Source organism: Nicotiana tabacum, chromosome 19, assembly GCF_000715075.1.
Source record: "Nicotiana tabacum cultivar K326 chromosome 19, ASM71507v2, whole genome shotgun sequence".
Lineage (NCBI taxonomy): Eukaryota > Viridiplantae > Streptophyta > Magnoliopsida > Solanales > Solanaceae > Nicotiana > Nicotiana tabacum.
Window position 1 is genome coordinate 148334512 of NC_134098.1, and position 21564 is coordinate 148356075.

Consider the following 21564-nt stretch of genomic DNA (forward strand, 5'->3'; position numbering starts at 1 on the left):
TACGGGATACCAGATGGTTAAACAAAAACTATAAAGAGGCTCAAACTTCCCAAATGAAAATTCATGGCAAATATGGTGTGTGTGTGTGTGTGTGTGTGTGTGTCCCATCTTTCTGCAGCAGTCAGAAAGATGAGACAATCAACTAGGAATGGTGTTAATGACCAGACCATATTCATGTTACCAGAAAATATCTAAATCTAATGGCATCAGTAAAGAACAACCAGATTTCCAGGCTGTTAGTAGTCAAGAGTTAAGACCAATGCCGATTACTTACCTCCAAGAATGGAGGAGTCAACATGATCAAGCAAAAATCTATATAACTTCTTTCTTAATCCTTCCACCCTCTCATCTACTCGGCTTCCTAACTGAACCATGTCATCCAACCAATGATTGACCCTTTTCAGCTGACCAAGAAGACCTGCAATTTCAGAATTCCCTTCCACGGTATTCAGCCCAAATCCCTTGTTCAAAGAATCTTCTAAAAAGTTCAAGAACCAAGCACGAGACGAAGCAAGCAACTTTTCTGCTAAAATTGCAGCCTCCTTCAGCCCACTCCCTTTGAACCATTGTTCTCTTTCAATGTTCGTTCTTCTTGTAGCTGGTAAATGCTGCTTCAATTGAGATACCGATCTTCTTCCACTAGAATCAGGACCAGATGGCCCATTGGTTTTAGGGCTTTGCTTGTTTTTAGGTGACTGGTTCTCTGCTTCACTATTCTTACGATTGTTCTCTAATATAACATAATGAGACTTTTCATTATCTAAATTCCCCTTCTTGCCTTCCTTTATGAACAAACAGAAATTGGAAAGCTCGGAATCAATTGCAGCTTGAATCCAAGAGGCAGCATTCTTATTTGTAAAATTATGGCAAATTTCTGGAAAGGGATTCTGCAGAAAGAACTTGTCACTGCCTTTTGCTTCAGGAGTTCTTCTCATCACCAATGATTTAACAACAGCCGCCGCTTTCTGCATGTTTTCATGAAGGTTCAAATATTGCTCCACCAGCTGTCCAGCAGGTACTTTCTTAGATGATTCACATAGTTCTGCAAACATACTGTAAAGAGGTAGCTGGTAAGGAAAGTGTCTTACCTTTTATGTCTTAAGGACTGAACATAATTCAGACAAAAAAGAAGTTATCACCAGTGGAGATTTTATATCACAATATCAGTTCAAGGCAGTATTTATATAATAACCAATCCTTGGCAACAATGCCTGAAGAATGTTGCCCTTAAAAATTCAATCTGATGATTACTTTTGGGTAATTATTCATGTGCATAACACGAGCCAATGGGCAACTATTAAAGAAAGGTATACATTGATCCTAACACATAGTCTAGCATGGATCCCATATATAAACTATGTACCTGTTGCAAGATAGCATTGTAGTATGAACACTCGGTGGAGCGAAATGTAGTGAATGAAAATGGAAATATCTAATCAAGATTGGGCTATATAGCCGTATAGTAGAGCTAAGCAAACAAGACATTACGTGGAATTTATGTATGAATACACATCAATAAATTATGTATTTCATATATGCTCAAAAGTAGAGCTTACGTTCCAGTAGTCTCTAGTCAAGTATCCATATAAAATACGTGAAGTAAGTAGAGATATCAAAAAGAAAAGATGAACCATTTACCTCATGCACTGGATTACACCTTCAGCAGCAGCAGCTTCTTCCAGTGCATGCATAGCAGACAGACACGCGACATTCCTATAACTTGTAACTTCCTGAAGAGATTATAATTCGCAATTTGATAAACAAGCATAGTACTAACATAGACTAAAAAACTATAACTTCATATTCCTTATGTACCTTGCCAAGATCACGACCCGTTGATGGAAGTGAACTCCATGAAATCCTTGAGTCAGACCAATTCTTAAAACTGAGTGCCACCTTAGTCAGATTGTATGGAAGAGTCTCATCTTGTAAAAGCTCTAGATCTTTTCTTGTGGGCTTGGTAATTGATCTTGGTGAGACAATAATATTCTTGTTTGTAAGTGGTGAAATGCTTGCAGTTGAATGCCTTGGTGTTGAAACTTTGTCAAAAGAAGGCTTCTTCACATAAGGAAGCTGCAAAATATCGACTCATCCAATTCAAACACAATCAACACGACATAGGCATGATATTTTTCTTAAAAGGACTTGGTCAATATAAAATGGCTAACTAAAATTTCAGGTTCTTCAGATAAAAACAGCACCAGTAACATGATTCTTGATGATTCACTATCCGTGCTCTATAAGATACTATGAGAAGCCATACAGGAGCAAGCCATGTAACTACAGGATACAGTTCTTAGCATTTCCAAGGTGACGAAACAGCCAAGGTAACATGAGCTACAACATTGTGTTACAATATCAGGATTTAGCATGAACAGATTGATCCAGTAACCAATCCATCCGTTCATCCATTATCGAACCGAAAGAACCTCTATATGGTTTGGAACCCTTCTTACTTTTTTTATTATATCGGGGAATTTTTTCTCTTGAAGGAAAGGGGAATTTTAGGAAAAAGATCTTTTTTTTTAATCTTTTTCCCCTTACTCTTTAATATCATCGTAATTTTTTTGCTAACCAAGAAACAGACAAGGACAGTGAAAATAACCTAGTGCATTATTGTCTGACCATTTCTTCCCTAGGTTTAATAGATTAATAAGTGTATTGACCTAAAAAGAGGAAGAAAAAAAAGGACCCTCCTACCAAACATAGCAGTAATGGTATAGATAAACAGTAATAATAATACAGTTGATAACAACATTAAAGCGCAAAACTAACACCTAAAAAGTAAAACTTTACTACTTTCTCAAGCCTAAAATAAATGAAGTCACATTCTGCCAAAAGTCCATCAAAAACCTACAAGTGGGGTAACTTACAGAATCCGAACCCGAGAACCCGCTTTTGGATTTGGACCTAGGTGTAGCTCCACCACCATTTTTCTCACCAGGGCTCCTGTCCCATCCTTTTCTCACTGAATCCAAACTCAATCTCCTCATCTCTAACCCCTCCACCTTCCCATTTCCAATGGATTGCCTTCTTGCTTTTATATCCCTATCTTCACTCACAACCACTCTGTTCACCTTGGTTTTAGCCTCGACCCTTTTCACTTCAGCATTCTTCTTCCCCCTTTTCGGGTCGGGTCGGTTCCTGGCAGTCAAAAAATCACTGGAGATCAAATCTTTAGGATCTCCAACACATGGACGCCTCTTGGGAACCGGCTTCACGCCACGGAGAACCGGAACAGGGGAACCGGAGTCAAGCCGGTTCACGTGAATGAACTGACCGAGTTGGATCTTGTCACTCAGTATCAACTCAACATCTTCTTCTGATACAGAAACGTAAGCTGAATGCTGAGAATCTGATACCCTTAGATAAAATCCCCTGCTTTTCCATGGATCATCATCTAGTGATGGAACTATACTAATTACCTGAAAACCCCATTAAATAAAAAATAAAAAATTGTCCTTAACAACGTGTTAGATATGTATAAATGCACTAATGGCAGGCCTAGCGGTGGATTAAACATGAATGAAAAAAAATTTATTTTTTGGAAGGAGCTTAAAATAAGGGGGCATGTGACTTGCCTGAAGAAGAGCAGCGCGGTGTTCACCAGCAACTTTGGTTTGTTTATCATCGAGGTGTTGCAAGAGTTTAAGCAAAATACCAGGCGTTAGAGACGCCATTAGTATTACAATGAGGAAGAAGAGGAACAGAGTTCAGAAACTGAAGCACAAGGAACAAAGAAAGAGTAACAAACATGGCAGTGTAAAGAAGAAGAAAGTAAGGGGGGGGGGGGGAACAAATGGAATAGCAGCTGCAAGATTTGAGAGAAGTATGGGGAAGAGTGAGTTTTGAGGGGGAATCTCAAAACGGTGACATTGGAGGTAGAGCTGAAGGACACGTGTCAAATGGGGATGTGGTCTTTAGCTGACAGAGAGTTGCAGAAATAAGAAGAGAGACGGGAATCAGGAATGGGCGCAGATATCAGAGAGTACAACCAGAAGCCCAGAAGTAAAAGACAAGATTCAACTAAAAAGGTAGTAATGCCCCTATACGTGACATTGCCAACTATTGTTTGTTTCAACTGCACGGTTTTGGATTCCCTAAATTATTAAATGTGATTATTCTGGTCCTAAGTTTTTGAAAAAAATGTTTGGGAATAATTTTAGAAAAACTTTATAAACTGAGGAATTTCTTCAGTTCAATTCACCACCTGGCATACTACGCCGAAATTAGCAAAGCAAAACCTATATTAACTTGGCCTTAATGCGCATGGCTGTTCATTTTTTGACGACAACTCGTATTTGTAAGTAGTCACCGCTGCTTATTAGCTAGGCCAAAATTTTCCACAATATTTTTTGTGAAAATTATTTTTCATTACAAGGAAAAAACACTTTTCCCACTTACGTTTTTCTCTGATTATTCATTTGAAATTGTTTCTAATTTTTAGTCGAGTTAGATAGTGAGACAAATTGGCCAGAAAATATCATAAGAAATGAAACCAAACTAAAGGACAAAGAGGTACTTCAATAAATGATACTCATGATACGATTTATCCCAAAAATAAATTACCATAGACCCTAGTCAAGATAGTGACTCTTCAATTGTGGTAACCTGACATCTTTTTATATTGATACCAGGAAGTTTTTGAAAGCAAAAGATTTTTGTACTATATTGAAATCCTTTTTTTCCTTCTTGATGGTCAGTTCGTAAGCTGTAGTTTAAAGAAACTGGCCCTTGTAGTTACTAAAAGTTGCATACATCTCCCATTTCTTTTTTCTTTTACCATTCTTGTGTTCTCTATTTTTTTGGGTAACTAAATCTTTCATTAATCACCAGTAGGAAAGTTACAAACCCATAGCTTAGCTTAAACACAGCTAGCTATCTAAACAAAGACAAAACACCACCGATCAATAACATAGTTTACTACATTCTAAAATATTCTTAGAAAACATAGTGTTGTAGCATAGCTCTAGTTCCTGGAGTAGCTCGGACATTGCAGACATAAGCAATCTGCTTCGCAATGTTGTCCCAATTGGTACTCTACTTCTCAAATATTCGTTGGTTTCTCTCCATCCAAATGGCATGGATACACTCGGCATACACCATCTTATATGCTTAAGCTGCTTGAGTTCTTCCCTTGAAATTCTTTATTGCCCATTCCACAAATTGTTCCCAGTGCATAGGTAGTACTGGACCTCTCTGTAACCATTGCATTAGCTTGTTCCATAGATTCCTGGTAAACACACATTGAACAAATAGATCCTCACATGTTTCATCAGCGCTTTGACAGAAAACACAACTCAATGTCATAGCTAATCCTCATTTAACAAGCCTATCACAGGTTAGCAGTCTTCTATGCAGCTGGAGCCACATAGTGAATCTTGCCTTTGGTCTAGCAGCATTCTGGAAGACTAGACTTTTCCATGGAACTCTTGGATATTGGTGCAGCGGTTGAAGATATATGCTCCTTATTAAGCTTCTTTTAGGAGTAGGATTACACTGAACTTGCTCTAGTATTCTCCTAGCATCAATGATTTGTCTGACTATCCAACATGCTTGATTTGGCACTAACATCTCAGTCAGTTGTTGCTCTTTGACGTAATAGGAGTGAATCCATCAGACCCGTAATTTATCTTGCTTATGAGCAAGATCCCAATAGGTCATTGCTACAGCACCCTTTTTCCAAATGTGCAAGTTGATCAAATTTAGTCCTCCCATTGACTTTGGAGTACACATTCTTTCCCAGGCAACTAGAGCTTTTTAGGTGATAACACTTGTTCCCGAACAGATATAGCTTCGACAGTATGAATCAATCAGCTTTATGCCAAGCTTAATTTTGAGAAGTACTTTTTTTAAAAGTTCTTTTGAAAAAAGTACTTTCGGAGAGAAGCAGTTTGTGTCTGGCTAATCACTCTGAAAAGCACTTTTGAGCAATAATTTGTGTTTGGTCAAAGTTTTCAGAAAATACTTTTAAGTATCAAATTACGAATAAGGACATTAATAGATTTACTTAATAGTTAATATTATAAGTAAATAAATAATCTTAAAAATTTGTTATTACAGGCAATAATTAAATCTTTTCATTTTATTTAAGTAAAATATGAAAATAAAATTTAAAAGTACTTAATTCTTTTAATATAAGTTAAATATATTAAAAATTATTCAACAAATATAAAAGCATTCACCCCTAATATAATGTTATCTGCAATTTTTCTTTCCGGGATAAATCCTGCCTGAGCATCACAGATGATAGTGGCTATAACTTTTTGCATTCTTGAGGCTAGGATCAACTTGTATAGCACTGTACAACAAGCAATTGGCCTATACTCTTTGATTGTAGTAGGATTTGCATTTTTGGGAACTAATGTGATTGAGGTACAATTACAAGCTCTGAAAATCTTCCCAATGCTAAAGAACTCTTTAACAGCTGCTATCACTTCCTCTTTAATGATATACCATGTTTTCTTAAAGAAATGTATGCATTAAAACAATCAATACCCGGGGCTTTATCATCTCCAATAGAGGTCAGTCCCTCATATATTTCTAGCTCAAAGACTGGTGCACATAGTTCAACTTTTTGTGCTTGTGTTAGCATTGGTCCTCTCGGCATTGTAACTTTATTAACTGCCGGTAAGCTTGGGGCAGACGACCCCATCAGACCTTTATAAAATTGTATAATCTTCTCCTTGATGTCATCTGGATCAGTTAACTTGATACATGTCAAGCAGGTAAGTTCCACTATATGCTTTCTATGATTCCTTTCCTTCACTACTGCTGCAAAGTACTTTGTATTTGAGTCGCCTAACTTGATCCACATAGTCCTGAATTTTTTGCTTGAGGACACTTTCTTCAATCATAGACCATCTTTCTAGAAATCAGATTTACAACTGGTAATTTAAAAATAGTCACGGTTTTAAAAGTAATTGAAATTCATCCACTTTTTTAAGTAAAGATAAAATCTGAACAAAAATACCCTTAAAAATTCGGAAAAATTTCAGCATAATATGCTGGAGTTCGAAATTTTTACATATGAGATTCCAGCATAATGTGCTGGAGTTCCAACATAATATGCTGGAAGTTTATACGCATCAACTCCATAATCCAGCATATTGTGTTGGAGCTTTTCGTGTACTGGAGTTCCAACATAATATGCTGGAAGTTTATACGCATGAGCTCCATAATCCAGCATATTATGCTGTAAATTTTCGTGTTTCGGCAAAATAGTAGCTATTTTTCAATGACTTTGCAAACGATGATTATTTTTTACCAGTCCGAAAACTAGCTAACCCGTGTTATTTTCACCAAATTTGAAGGAAAATAAACCAAAAATATTTAGCTAGCATTTGGACATAGATTTGGTTGAAACTCAAAAAAAGAATTTTTGAAGTTGTGTTTAAAAATAATTTTTGGAAGTTGAAGTTGTGTTTGAACATGCATTTTACTTGAAAAATTGTGAAGTTTTATGAGTGGAAGGGCCAGTTTTTGGAACTAGAAAAGAAAAATTCAATTGTTTTTCAAAAATCTGGTTAATTTCCATGAACAAACAATGTTTTTTATTTTTTTTATTTAAAAGGTTGCCAAAATTTATATCCAGACAGCTTAATTATCTGAAAAAGGCTAGCAATAGTTAAATATATTGATGATTCCCATGTGCTCAAAAAAGTCCGTCCATATCTCTTAACCCTATACGATTCTATGATCTATAGCTATATAATTTTCTTTTTAGTTTCTAAACTACAATTTTACCATTTTCTCGAAAAGTTTAATATTTTCTTCGATGCCATTATAAAACAAATTGAATAGAAACAACGAAGGTTCATATCAATTAGTTATTCATCATAGTTTATAAATTGATTTCATGGTAGTAAAGTAATACATGTATTGTAAGAACATTTCATTCTAAATGGGCACTGCTCTCTCGTTGAGCCTTTAGTAATTGCTTTTCCTTCTCATGCTCCTTAATTTTCTTGAAAGAACGTCTTACATAAGTTCCATAAATTTTAAACAAGATTTATATAATCATGTCACTTATAAAATAATTATAGGTAATTTTAACCATGAGCATTAATTAATAATTTAATAAATTGATAACTAACTTATTATTAAAGGTTAAACTACATTAATAGGGTAAAAATTTCTTGACACCATTAGCGAAATTTAGACTGCCAAGTAAAAGTAGATTTGAGTTGGATCACCTATGATCGGGTCAATTTTTTTCTCTCTATCCAGTTATTCCATTCTTTATTTTTGATACTACTACGACAACAACAACAAAAAATTCAGTGTAATCCAGAAGTGGAGTCTGGGGAGGAAGTGTATACGCAGCCTTATTCCTACGCTAGAGAGACTATTTTCGATAGACTTTCGGGACAGAAAAAGCATAGTAACATCACCATTCTTTATTGTTTATACATTATGTTGAAAATTAGTACTAACTAGTTTTGTTCAAATTAAGGGATTTTTGCATGAATAGCCGGTTAGATTCACTATCTATTTTTTCTAGCCAGTATACATAAATTATATATTGATTATATATAACTATACACATATTACATATAGATTATACTTATATTATACATCAGCCGACTATTTTTAGATTAAGCAGTTGGGTGAGAAGCTATTTAGGTTAATTCTTCTCAAAAGAAAATATTGATTGGGTTTCACTCTTTTAGCCCAATCTTTGGCAATCCATCTTGAGTTTAGCCCATTTTGAACCGTCCATAATTACCCGTATCCCATTCAAATAATAACCTATCTAACTTTAGACGAGTTGAGCATAGGCTAACATTGACACCTCTTGCATCAAGAGAAATAAAACAGGATTTTTAAAGTAACAATAAGTATTTAGAAATATTTTACCAGATTGATTATGTGCATAGGCGAAAGAGATCGAGTATAACATAAATTATAAGCAAATTTGCTGCATATATAGCAAAACATTAATCTTTACTAACATCTACGCATTGCTAGGAATAACAAATACCTGGAATAGTAATGCTGAGAACCTATGTATTACTCCTACACATCTACGTATGTCTTTATTTAGTTTTTCCATGTTACGAAATACATTAGGTTTAATGTGTTTTCCTCTTTTTTTATTGTTCATAGTCTATTCCCAGTTATATTATACAGTTGCTTAAAAGCTTCTCGATAATTTGTATTCTATAGCTTCGCCGAAATGCACGTCTCGACTCAAGAAAGATGAAAAGAAATAATAGAAACAAGCAATATCAACAACAAAAGCCAGAAAGATAACAATAGCAATTAATCTAAAAGCCAGGAAAATAGATGGAAGGAAGTAATAACAACGAGCAGTAACAACAACAAGATACTAGTAACTGAAGCAGATCGTAGGAAAACAACATGTAACACTAGCAATCTTAGAACAAGACACTACCAGACTAATCATGATACCCCCGTACGGAATAGAAATACGTTGGACTAAGCTTCTATCCTAATTCTCGACCTTCACACCCTCCTATCAAGGGTCATGTCCTTGGTAAGTTGAAGTCGCATCATGTTCTACCTGATCACCTCTTCCCAACACTTCTTTGGTCTCCCTCTACCTCTTCTCATACCCACCAAAATTTATCGCTCACACCTTCTTACTGTGGCATTTAAGTTTTTTCACTTCACATGCCCAAAACTGCGATGAATATAAATGTGGTGACAGAAATATTTGAATGGCAGTGTCCAAAATATTGATTAACGAGAGACAGTAAAGAAAGTTCATGAATTCAAAAATAAAATACATTTAATGAATAAATTGTTACGTTTTGCTGTTCCCCCACCTTTGTTGAGTCTAGGATGCTGGCGGACAAAGAAGGGGTCCATGTATTAAGACCTATGTTGTTTAGTGTTTGTAAAAATCTAGCCGAACTAGTCAATATCGATGCCATAAACGACATCTGTTGCCTCAGTATTTAATACTCCATTTGTTCCAATTTGTTTGAATACTAGAGTTAAATTAACTAATTTTTGGTGTGAATTCACATAGATTCTTTTAATTTTTTAAAATAAAATTGACATCTTTTGAGAAGCACTATAGGTTACCATAGCTTAAAAACTATTTGCAAAAATCATAATCAAAGAAAACCTTATTTGAATTCGCAAAAAATGAAAGGTTTTTTTTTTTTTTTTTTGAAACGGAGGGAGTATATAGTATTATTGAATGTAAGAGTGTTTCTGCATTGTGGTTGAAGAGAACAATTATATTGCATGCCTACCAAGTGTTTTTTGCATTCTGGTTTATATTGCATGTCTACCAAGTGTTAATCATATATGTGGAAGAGAGCAATTATATTGCATGCCTACCAAGTGTTTTTTGCATTCTGGTTTATATTGCATGTCTACCAAGTGTTAATCATATATGTGCATACTTAATTTCATGCCTCTTAAATGCCCATTACCCGCCCTACGTTAGTTTTGAGGAAGCATTTTCATGAATGCCCATTACCCGCCGTGTTAGTTTTGAGGAAGCAACAAAATTAAATGGAGAACTTCCCCCAAAAAAAGAAAAGAAAAAAGCACTGAATACAACAGTTCAATTCGGCAACCGGATTAATATATATTTGTGGATGCAGAGGAGACGTTATTGTCCTGTAGCTGGAGGGGAATCTCAGCCAGCAGACGCCTCTATAAAAACCAAGTAATTTAACCAGTTGTTGCAACAAGGAAGTTCATCTTGTACTCGCAATGGCAAATAAGCTCAGGTAATTATATACATAGTGCCAATTGTCCTTTTAATTTCTTTTTGTCTTTGGTCTCTTGCTCATTTGAATTAGCTAGCTGTCTCAAATCTGTGTCGTTTAATCAGTTAATAACATCCTATCACCATCAGCAGGACGTCTCTAGCGTACATGTCTACTCCATTTTACTTTATACATGCATTTGGAAAAGATGCAAATTATTTAGCTTGGTACAAATTTGAAGTGTAAAATGTGCATGCATCACAAAATTAAAACTTAGTAGTAATATTTGGTTTATTCATTTTATTGCACTAGATTGGAGGGCAAAGTGGCTGTAATTACGGGTGCAGCAAGTGGTATAGGTGAAGCAACTGCAAGATTGTTTGTGGAACATGGGGCTCGCGTGGTAATTGCCGATATTCAAGACGAACTTGGTCTCCAAGTAGTGGCGTCCATTGGAACAGACAAGGCCAGCTACCGCCACTGCGACGTCACTGACGAGAAACAAGTCGAGGAAACTGTCGCCTACGCTGTTGAAAAATACGGCACTCTCGACATCATGTTTAGCAATGTCGGAACGCTGAACTTCTGCAGCGTTCTCGACATGGATATGACGGCCTTTGACAAAACAATGGCCGTCAACGTGCGAGGTACGGCATTAGCCGTCAAGCATGCAGCTCGAGTCATGGTTGCTAAACAAGTTAGAGGCTCCATCATATGCAACGCGAGCATTGAGTCTATTCTTGCTGGGGCAGCCTCGTTGGCCTACGTAGCGTCGAAGCACGCAGTCGTAGGCATTGTGAAAGCGGCGGCGCGCGAGCTAGGACTGCACGGTGTCAGGGTGAACGGCGTGTCGCCTTATGGCATTGCGACGCCACTCGTATGCAAAGCCTACGGCTGCGATGATGCCGCTTCGTTGGAAGCTGGAATATCTGGAAATGGTCACTTGAAAGGTGTTACGTTGAGCACGGAACATATAGCACAAGCAGCACTTTTCTTGGCGTCAGATGAATCCGCTTACATTAGCGGTCATAATTTGGCTGTAGATGGCGGCCTCAGTTCTATGTTGAAGCTGAATTACTAAATCCTCTCATTAGTGTGCAATGTCATCTTCTTAATAAAATAACTGCTAGTAACTTGCAGCATAGCAAGTTTGGTTTGTCTATCCCGTCAAATAGGCGTGTTCTGATTTGGTTCAGCTTTTATTAGAAAGAAATCAGAACTCTTTCATTAATGTAATAATGTTCGCACATTCACCTCCAACCAATTTTTAACAATTCAAAAGAATGAACAAATAACTCAGTAATTTTTTTATAATAGGATGCAAAACTAGTAATGACTATCGGGCAATTGCACAAAAAGGATTGTTTGGTGCCACCGTTTAAATTTTGCCCCCGTAAAGAAAAGTGGGGAAAGTAACCCCACGCCAGACTTTTGAAGCACGTTGCCAGAATTCCTATTGATTCAAAAGTCTGGCGCGGGGCTATTTTAACAAAACAGTGGCACTTCTTTTTTGATGACTATTCCAATAGTACCTGCTAGGACCTGCATATAGAGGGTCGCACCATTAAATTTTTGAATATTCTCAATCAACAACTAGACTTCCGTTCAGTGTCTGAAATTTATATCACTAAATAGCTTCTAAAGTAACAAAGCATGATCCATACTGTACTGAACTTATTGATCAATATCAATGATTTCAGAATTGCATACTCAATGATTAGGGCAAACTATAGCAACAACCCCCCAGCTATTATGGAAGACCATGTCTTCATCAAATCAACTGAATTTGCATCCTCCGGATGAAGTCTACAACTATAATCATCTAGATGGTCTAACTACATCAAGTGCTGATCATCACAAAGAAAAGAAACCAATTTCACAAGAAAGGATCGGCTGCATTAACAAGGTAAAAGTTACACTGTAAAGTGGATTTTTGACTTTACACAACATACTTCCTTGCAACAACATATGACAACTTTGAGAGAAATATCACACTAAGACTGAAGATCAAAACATGAATGGAACAACCGAAAAGAAGTCTCCATGAAATGATACAATACAGCTTTGCTGGCTGCATTTCCCCACTCTAATATTCCTAACATAGGTTAGAATATGACTTAAACCAAGGGGACCTGGCCTAGCATATTACAAGCTTCTTAGTCCATGGATTACCTCCCAAGAGTAGATAGCTTTGCCATAATTATGCTCATATCTCGACAGCAGATGGAAAATATAGCAAAACCAGCTATTGGTAGACAACGGAAATGGTTCTCCATTTTATAAGAAGTAATCAGGGGTTCGTCGTGTTACATCCGGTTCTCCCCTTCTTGGAGCTGGATCAAACTGCAATGACATGGTTTGTAATTAATTGACCACATTAGACCTTACATTTCACAGTTACATTCAAAAATTGCAGCGAGATGTCAGTAGATTTAAGGCTTAATTCTGGGAATATAAGACTCAAAGTTAGATTATAACAAAAGGCATTTCTCAAAGGAGAAAGACGGATAAGCACCTGGATAAACGTGTGCCCTCTGCAGTCGTCAACCTCCAAAATAGAGGCCATGTTTCCACATCGATAACAATAATTTGGTGCACTAAAAATAGTGACAACCTTTTGTTCCTGTGGCAGATGTTACAATCTCAAGGGACTTTCAAAGGAATGGTATCGTAAGATGTATAAAAAGGAGGAAGTAATTTAAGTTACATGGCTCCAGTTATATCCCTCCATGACCAGCTGATGAGCTCGAGCTATCAGCTTTAGATTGTTGGTATGGTGAAATTGCTCAGAGATGTCCTGTATTACAGGCAGGTGCGGCATTTATTTGTTTGCGAGATGAAAATCTGAAAAGAAATCCTCAAGAATAGAGGATGGAAATAAGAACCCTCAAGTATACAGTAAAAATACCTGCCCAAAAGTGTATCCAGCACCGCGGGGTGACATCCCCCAACCACAACGATCATCTGGGTCTGACCACAAAAGATCGCACATGGCCCCTTCATGGGGGACTTCTTGGACACGGTCAAAACTTCTTACATTATCAAGGGTTTCAATAGATGGAGATAATCCTCCATGCAAACAAAAAATTTCGGATTCAACCTAGAATTTGACATTGGCAACACGAGTAAACGAAAGCGAATTCTTCCACTTACAAGAGAGATTTATCATGGTAAATGTCCAAGTGCAGTCATAAATATATCAAATGGGTCATCAACAGGCAGTTGTATCTTCCAAAACCACAGAAGCCAATCTGAAGCAACTGCACTTGCCGGATAGAATGTAGGAAAACTTGGTACAGACGATTAATCTACAGCGAAGTATTCAACCTAGCCATGGCTTCTGATATTGGAATGCAGATGTTGAGCTAACAAGAAGAAGGCATTTTTCCAAAATTAATTCTAAGAATGCATGCCCTTAATAAATCCTCTGCTATTCTTTCCTAAAGAAATGAGGAAATTCTAACTTGCATTAAATTCCTATGAAATTAATGTGAACCGCAAAGCAGTAGCACCCTGTTGAAGGTTTATTTCCGTCCTGCAAATAGTGGAACCTCTTAAATGCAGACATTCCCCCTCGTAATAGAGATTTGGATAAACAGTGTCGTAAGAAGAGAAAGAAGGAATGCTAAGAGGAACAAGCTCTTAGTCCATCCCAAACCACCGTCAACCTCCAGCTCCCCCCCCCCCCCACATATCCCAATTTTCTAGATTGTCTGGCTTGAAAAGTCTAGGTTTGGGGCTGCAACTGCCTAGCATTATCTGATCTAAGTTGGTACAATAATTTTCTATTGCTTTCCATGAAGCTCTCTGTTTTATTTGTTTGGCATTTACAAGTTACTGAAGAATGTATGAGTAAGAAAAGTGAAGCAGCTCATTAAGCAGGAGAACATGAAGCAGTGCCTGATAGCTTCCATCAACAAACAAGAAACTAACACTTTAGACAACAGGAATTAAGGGACATCTTTAAGCAGCTACTGTGTAGATTTAATAGTTTTAGGAAAAGTTTATAAGACAATGTAAAAAGCTTAAACTATGAGCTCGGATACAAGGTAATGTTATAGCAGGCTACACATTGCTGTTAAGATAAGATGGTGTAAAAGAATGTAAAGATTAAGCAAGAGTGATGATTGTCTTTCTTTATTTTTGGATAAAGTTTCAAGAGTGATGATTAACTAACCAATGCTGTCAAAGGTAAATAATCAAATAGATCAGTAAATGTTTTCCAGACATTAGCATTGCCGTACCTGTCAAGAAAACAAAATGCTTTACATATCAGCATCAGATGTATATAAGAGGAAGAGAATACACAAATGACCACACCATCAACCAGAGCCACAGAAATCAGCTCTATATCTAAGTATAAGCTCTCATATCTGTGTGCAGGCAAAATATATGCAGCTAGCTAAAATTAAATCAGAATAAATCCTAACAGATAAAGAAGTATTAAACAGGTATAAAAGAGCAAGGACAAAAAAGTCAAACAACACAATATTTCTCGCCCCCCGAAAGCAATTTTTATAGATCTGCCTCCTTATGGGCATTAATTCCATTCCCCACTCCACACCCCCAAATATCATGAAAGGGTAACAATTATAAAAACCTTCCACATATAACTTTAGCACACAAGAATGAATTTCTTTTTTTTAAAATTCCAAGTTCTCATTACCACTTGTAGATGTAAAAGTTACAGTTTGAAAGGAGGGTATAGCCTGGCCTTCTTATAAAAGCTAAGAATTTGACACAGCAAATTCATAAAAAAGGAATGAACAATTAAATGAACTAGTGAGGATAAACTGGAAGCCACTCCTAACTTTAGGAGCAGTATTTAGCTTGCAGCTTTATCAAATAGGCTTATGAGTACTCAACCAGCATTTGACAAATATATATAATATTTCTTAATGCATAAAAACTGTTATAAGAGAAAAATCAATGTATGAGACATAATGCAACAGCAAACACTAAACTTGGTATATGGTAAAGAAGCCTTGTTACGAGTCATGAACTCTTTTTTTACTTATTATTACTATTTCAGATTTTGTCTTCCCCTTTTTCCCAGTAGGTGCTTTTAGTTTCCAGATTTTTCTCTCGGCGATAAATTCTATATATAGATGTCCTGTGCTCAACAAATAAGAGAAGTGTAGAACACCTGACCTTTACATGGTCTGGTGTTCACATGCTTATCTTCGGAATGAAGTCAGCTAAGTTTTACCAAACATTAAGCAACATTAACAGCAAGATAGAATTTACTTGGGACTGGATATAGCACCATAGTCTAAAGAACTCACTTCCGCAAGCATTCATCATAGAACCCATAGACTTGTGTGATCTGCATTAAGGATGTAACATTCAGAAAATGGCATTCAGCAAAAGTTTAGCTTACTTTAAAAGAGCCAGAGAGAAAAAAGTTCCTCGTTAAATTTTCACTATATCCTCAGTCAACAGAAAGCTATGACATCTTCCTCCCATCAGTTTGCCAGTGACCAAGTACTCCTTGAAAATGGAGGAAATTGACACCAAAATGTAATCCAAAAACAGGTAAACTGGGCCAGAGTTAGCAAATAACACTTTGAAAATCAAGGTAAATGAAAGCTCAGAAATGCTGGGCCAGGGTTGGAACTCAAGCAATCAATCTAGTATGCCTCAATCCCAAATCAAGGTTGGAAGTCAAAGCACCTAGCAGAAATTCTACCAGAAAATTATGCTAGAAGATATTCATTGGATACAGATATATGGAGTGTAACAAAGATCTTGTGAGAATAGCTTTAACCAGGTGCTACTAAAAAAAAAAATCAATTGTCAAAGTAAATGTCCTGTACATGGCCATTCCTGTCCACAGCCATCAACCCCCAATCCCAAGGAGGGGAGAACTTATATAAAAAGATTGGAGCAAAGAGGGGAAAAAGAAAATCACAACGAAAAATGGAATGAATGAGAAGATCTATTATAAAAGATCATGAGGAAACCATCAATGCACCAGTATTAGCTAGAATGGAAGATGAACCTATATGTAAGGCTGTAAGATAAACTATTTAAACTAATTCTAACCAGAAATCTGTTTCAACTCCAGTGAAAAGGATGATTAAACCAGAAAGCAAAATGAAACAATTGGCCCAACAATATTAAACTAAGCAAGAGATCTCGAAAAATAATCTCATTGATACCTGTCGGCTTTCATGATTTCCTCTGAGAATTGTTAATCGCTGAGGATAACGTACTTTCAGAGCTACCAATAGCTGTAAAATCAAGTTTACATGAACTCTTCAGCTACTCAGATTTTAAGCCAAAAGTTATTCAGATAAATGCAGGTCTTGACCTAATAAATCAGACGCTATTATAGACAATGAAAAGGTGGAAAGCCCTCGTATGTTTTAAGAGATAAAATCAAGAAGACCTATAGGTCACGTGTTCGAGCCAATGAAGCAGCCATTAATGCTTGCATTATGGTAGGTTGTCTACATCACACCCCTTGGAAGCAGCCCTTCCTCGGACCCTGCATGAACGCGGGATGCCTTGTGCACCGGGCTGCCCTTTTAAAATCGAGAAGACAGAGAACAATCATATGACATATTCCACATCAAATTTTATTCAGCATCCCTCGGCCAGCATTGAGATAATGGAAGTTCGGATAGATGATCACATTGAAGGGAGCTAGGGATTATTTAGTATAGTAGTAATTGAAATGAGTGAAGACAAGATAGTTTGTTTTGAACTTAACTAAAAGAAGGAAAAAAAGCATGTGAAGGTATTATTCTGTTTTTGTTTTTTAATTTTTACCTGCTTACTATACCCTACATGAGTACTCAACAACTGGTCAAAAACTTATGTAAAGGAAAATCTCAACATTACATGATTCCGGCAGAATCCTTTACCATCACCAATTCAAATGAATAAATACAGCAATCTCCCCATATATATTTATATGGAGAGACTATTACTACATTTGGAATCTCACGTGAAATTATATGCAACAAATGCAACAGATTAAGACATTCTTTATTTACTTACGGTAACAGTTTCAACTGAATAGTATCCACGGTCGACGTAATCGCCCATAAACAGATAATTTGTATCTGGACACTGCCAATAAGAAAATTAAACTGAAATAAGAACATGATCAGATACGTAATAAATGCATTAGACATAATAAAGGTATCATGAAAATTACATGGATATAATCCCTCTATGAGAATGATGACTATGTTCAGAAACTAGTCAATGGAAAGTCACAAGTTTTTATTTTACCTAGTTAGCTTTATATATCCACGGAGAGAGAGAAAAAGATAAAACCTTTCTTTTCCTCTTGGGCTCACATTAATTATTTCAACAAAGGTGAAGCTTATCATATATTTGTGTCTACTTATTTCCACTCAACCAAACAAATGAAAGAAAAAAACTTTCCTTCACATTCCTTCCTCCCCCCCTTACCTTTTCTTTTAATAGCAGTGGTGTTCAGACTAGCTTGTGCCCACCTGTTACCTCGCACCAATAAACCCACCAAGGTTTAGGCAGATGGGAACTCAATTGGGAATCCCCCTCCACTTTGCTTTGCTTTTTCTAACTTCCCTTAGTTTTCAAAGAAAACAAGCCCAATTATGCAACTAAGTGCCTAAAGTTTGACACCGTTCAGATGGGTGATTTTTACATGCACTTACCTTCTTATTTTCCAATTATTTCTTCAATTAAGAAAAGGAGAGAGAATAAGATTCTCTAAACTCATCCAGAAGGATCTTATAATCTAGTTATCCACGACTATTTCGGTCTCCATAATAAAAGAAAACAAACGACGGTACGTCTCTGTAATTTCCCATGCATAAACGCAGTGGCCAGCAAAGTCAAGCCACTAATAAGTACAAATGGGCTTGAAATGAAATTGATACAGTAATCAAACAGCACGTGTTGCTATTGCAAGCTAGATTCGTACTAGAAAGGTAAACCTATAAATGTCTAATATCCATCACGTTTTATTATCATATCATAGAAGAAAATCTCATGGTACAAACATAAGAAGACAGCCATTTAACAATGCAAACATATATGCTGTAATGCTGTAAATTAACCACTTGCCACCTCCAATTTAACAGTGTTTGGTAAGAGAGATTTCTATTCTTAAGATGAACTAATTGCATCTTGACACTCAAATTAGTTTTTACCTTTCTGTGTGCAAGCTGGCCCGGACACCACGGTTATATAAAAAAATTAGACATAATCTTTTCCTTTTTATTCCAACATTTTTTTCTTATACCTACATAAACAAATGCCTTTATCCATCATCCAAAGAAAATTAGTAATAAAAGTGTCTACACCAAGAAGAAATTAGCAATTACCTGTCCGCCAATCCTAAAAAGCTCGGCGAGATCATGGAATTGTCCATGGATATCACCACATATAGTCACAGGGCTTTTTACTGGCTGCAAAACAAAAAATAAGAACAAATCAAAATCAGGCCAAAGAGGGCAGCAGCCCGGTGCACTAAGCCCCCGCTATGCGCGGGGTCCGGGAAAGGGCCGGACCACAAGGGTCTATCGTAAATAAGAACAAATCAAATTCAGGCCAAAGAGTAAATACATAATCTCATGAAATCGGAAGACATAAATTTATAGCTAATATAAGCAGATCAGTGCATCATACAGATATGCGGTAAGAATACTCTTGTCACAAGGGGAAAAATAACTAGTCATCACTTAGATCTTGAAATAAAAGAAGGCAAAAAGGAGAAAAGCGAGCACAAACCGTGGGACTTTTTATAACTGGTAAAAGACAAAAAAGTGCATCTATTTGTACTGAACTGTAACTGCCATATAACCAAAATAGATATAACTTTTCAAAAAGACGGGGATAAGAGCAGTGAGAAGAGCCTACATCTTGGTAGTAATTTTCGAACACTCAGTACAAAGCAACAGAAAATTTTTGAGCATGTAAAAGTTTATACCTGAACATTACTTTCTTCCATTAGTATCTCTTTGGCCTTCTCGCATAATGCTCTAACCTAAATCAGAGCACACGAGAGATTAGCTGTGAATACCTTTTTCATTCTGCTGACATACACTAACACCGAATAGAAAATAAAGAAACAATGCATGAAACATCATATCCAAAGAGATAATTTGCAATCAATTGAGCTTCATGGTCAGTCTAATATCACGAGCTTATTACAGAAATTCCACACTGGAATAACTGCAAGCTCCCCGAAAGAGAATATTAGAATATAGCAAGCAGAACTCTGGCAACTTGAGAAACTAAACAACACTCACGAGTGGACTAAATCAACAAAAAAGATTTGAAACTTCTACCCTTTGTGAAACTTCGGACAGTGCTTTGCCAAACATCAAAGGAATAGACAACTATTACTCAAATGTAATAAAAATTATTACATTGCCAAAAAACAGAACATATATATCATTTTTACAGAAAAGAATTTGCTTCCTTTACAAACTCAACTCAGAATTTGCCAAAAAGTTGATTTTTAAAAAGAATATTTAACATTAAATGACTCACAACAAGTTCAGAGTTCAATGAGTATATAAAGAAATCTCAAGAATCCAATCTATATTCTGAAGTATCAGCAAATACGTTATATTAATCCTTTATAAATAATATTGATCCTAGAAAAGATTTCTTTTTCTTAAAACAAACAGCAAGAGGATATAAAGAAAATAAATATCATCTCAGATCCAGAAATGAAAAAATGTGTAAATAAAGAAAAGATAGAAGTAAATACATCAGGCTCAGAGAGAGGCTTGCACTGCATTAGCTGAGAAATCTGCTCATCCAGATTACCCTGTGCGCTCGCTGCTACCAGATCCGAAGAACTCATTTTCTACAACTCAAAATTTCAACTTCAAGAAATAAGAACCTTTTTTCCAATATATTTCTTGAATAGATTTTGTGAATATTTTTTCCGCAACCCACAAAAGCCCTTTGCTTTTCTTTTCTTTTTTTTCCTTGCGGGAAAGAAGAAGAAGAAGAAGAAGAAGAGGAAGAAAAGAAGAGAAATGAAAGAGAAAGCCCTCGAAATTTGTCGATCTACTCTTTATCGACTTTACGAAAATTTGATTTATTTATTTGAAACTTTCGATCTGCTACGTACCGAGTCCTAGAGATTATAAAAAAGAAAGAGGAAACAAACAAAATGAGAATAGCAATCTTGAAAAGAAATGAATAATGGAGCTAGGAAAGGAAAAAGAACAGACTATTTGAGGTGGAAAGGTTTGAAGAAAAGAGGTTTTATGATTATTCAATTATTTAGTATTTATTTCGCTTAATTGTTATTATGTTAGAAAATTAATGAAGTAAATTTCTTTTAGAGTGCATGTGCGGCCTAGTTTTCAAATTTATTTATTTTGAAAACGATTATTGTCAAATGAAACTTCAAAACAAAATATTTTTAGATAGTAGCATATTGTGTTTGATCAAAACATTCGAGAAATACTTTTGTTAATATTATAGAAATAATTTTGTTTGGCCAATCTTTTTAAAATAAGTGATTTTGAGCGTCAAATAAAAAAAAAATTTAAGCAAAGATCCACTCTTAAATCATTATTACTTAAATAGATTTGAAATATTTATTACGAGAAACTTTAACTACTTTAAATTTCATTTAATTCAAATATAAATATAAAATTATAAAATAGAGAGATGGAGTATGTTTACCGGACCTTGGTCATAAATTTAGAGTTATTGATATTGCATGATATTAGTATTTGTTCATACTTGGAAATATCTTTGACAATATGAATAAAGATTTAGAACAACTTTTATTTTTATTTTAAAAAAGTTAGTTTTTTCGGCTTCTTCGCAAATAAAATAACTTTCTTTAACAAAGATCCACTCTTAAATCATTATTACTTAAATAGATTTGAAATATTTATTACGA

The 21564-nt window shown here is 35.9% G+C and overlaps 3 protein-coding genes across 3 annotated transcripts; 1 reads left to right on the forward strand and 2 right to left on the reverse strand.

Annotated features, from left to right (window-relative positions):
- Positions 1 to 14: 14 nt before the first annotated feature.
- On the reverse strand, positions 15 to 4432 carry LOC107812938 (uncharacterized). Its single transcript, XM_016638128.2, has 5 exons — positions 3582 to 4432; positions 2874 to 3425; positions 1816 to 2073; positions 1639 to 1730; positions 15 to 1053 (listed from the first exon to the last, which is right to left on the reverse strand). The coding sequence occupies exons 1-5, from the start codon at positions 3678 to 3680 to the stop codon at positions 267 to 269; spliced, it is 1788 nt and encodes a 595-aa protein (XP_016493614.1). The 5' UTR covers positions 3681 to 4432; the 3' UTR covers positions 15 to 266.
- Positions 4433 to 10590: 6158 nt separating this feature from the next.
- Positions 10591 to 11851, forward strand: LOC107812935 (short-chain dehydrogenase reductase 3b-like). Its single transcript, XM_016638126.2, has 2 exons — positions 10591 to 10712; positions 11004 to 11851. Exons 1-2 carry the CDS (start codon positions 10696 to 10698, stop codon positions 11770 to 11772), a joined length of 786 nt encoding a protein of 261 aa, XP_016493612.1. The 5' UTR covers positions 10591 to 10695; the 3' UTR covers positions 11773 to 11851.
- Positions 11852 to 12565: 714 nt separating this feature from the next.
- LOC107812934 (serine/threonine-protein phosphatase PP2A-5 catalytic subunit-like) lies at positions 12566 to 20852 on the reverse strand. Its single transcript, XM_016638125.2, has 11 exons — positions 20410 to 20852; positions 19621 to 19677; positions 19016 to 19099; positions 17697 to 17768; positions 16853 to 16924; positions 15977 to 16017; positions 14869 to 14935; positions 13600 to 13791; positions 13399 to 13488; positions 13207 to 13314; positions 12566 to 13034 (listed from the first exon to the last, which is right to left on the reverse strand). The coding sequence occupies exons 1-11, from the start codon at positions 20503 to 20505 to the stop codon at positions 12969 to 12971; spliced, it is 945 nt and encodes a 314-aa protein (XP_016493611.1). The 5' UTR covers positions 20506 to 20852; the 3' UTR covers positions 12566 to 12968.
- Positions 20853 to 21564: the final 712 nt, after the last annotated feature.

Bases quoted from the DNA above. Each gene is read 5' to 3' on its own strand.
- LOC107812934 (XM_016638125.2), bottom strand. From the start codon at position 20,505: ATGAGTTCTTCGGATCTGGTAGCAGCGAGCGCACAGGGTAATCTGGAT. The intron at 17,769-19,015 runs GTAATTGCTAAT...TCTTATTGGCAG, and splicing joins TTTTTAGGATTGGCGGACAG to TGTCCAGATACAAATTATCT. The intron at 13,792-14,868 runs GTTAGTTAATCA...GTCAAATTCTAG, and splicing joins ATTTACCTTTGACAGCATTG to GTTGAATCCGAAATTTTTTG.
- LOC107812938 (XM_016638128.2), bottom strand. From the start codon at position 3,680: ATGGCGTCTCTAACGCCTGGTATTTTGCTTAAACTCTTGCAACACCTC. The intron at 3,426-3,581 runs GCAAGTCACATG...TGGGGTTTTCAG, and splicing joins ACCGCGCTGCTCTTCTTCAG to GTAATTAGTATAGTTCCATC. The intron at 1,731-1,815 runs GTACATAAGGAA...TAATCTCTTCAG, and splicing joins CGGGTCGTGATCTTGGCAAG to GAAGTTACAAGTTATAGGAA.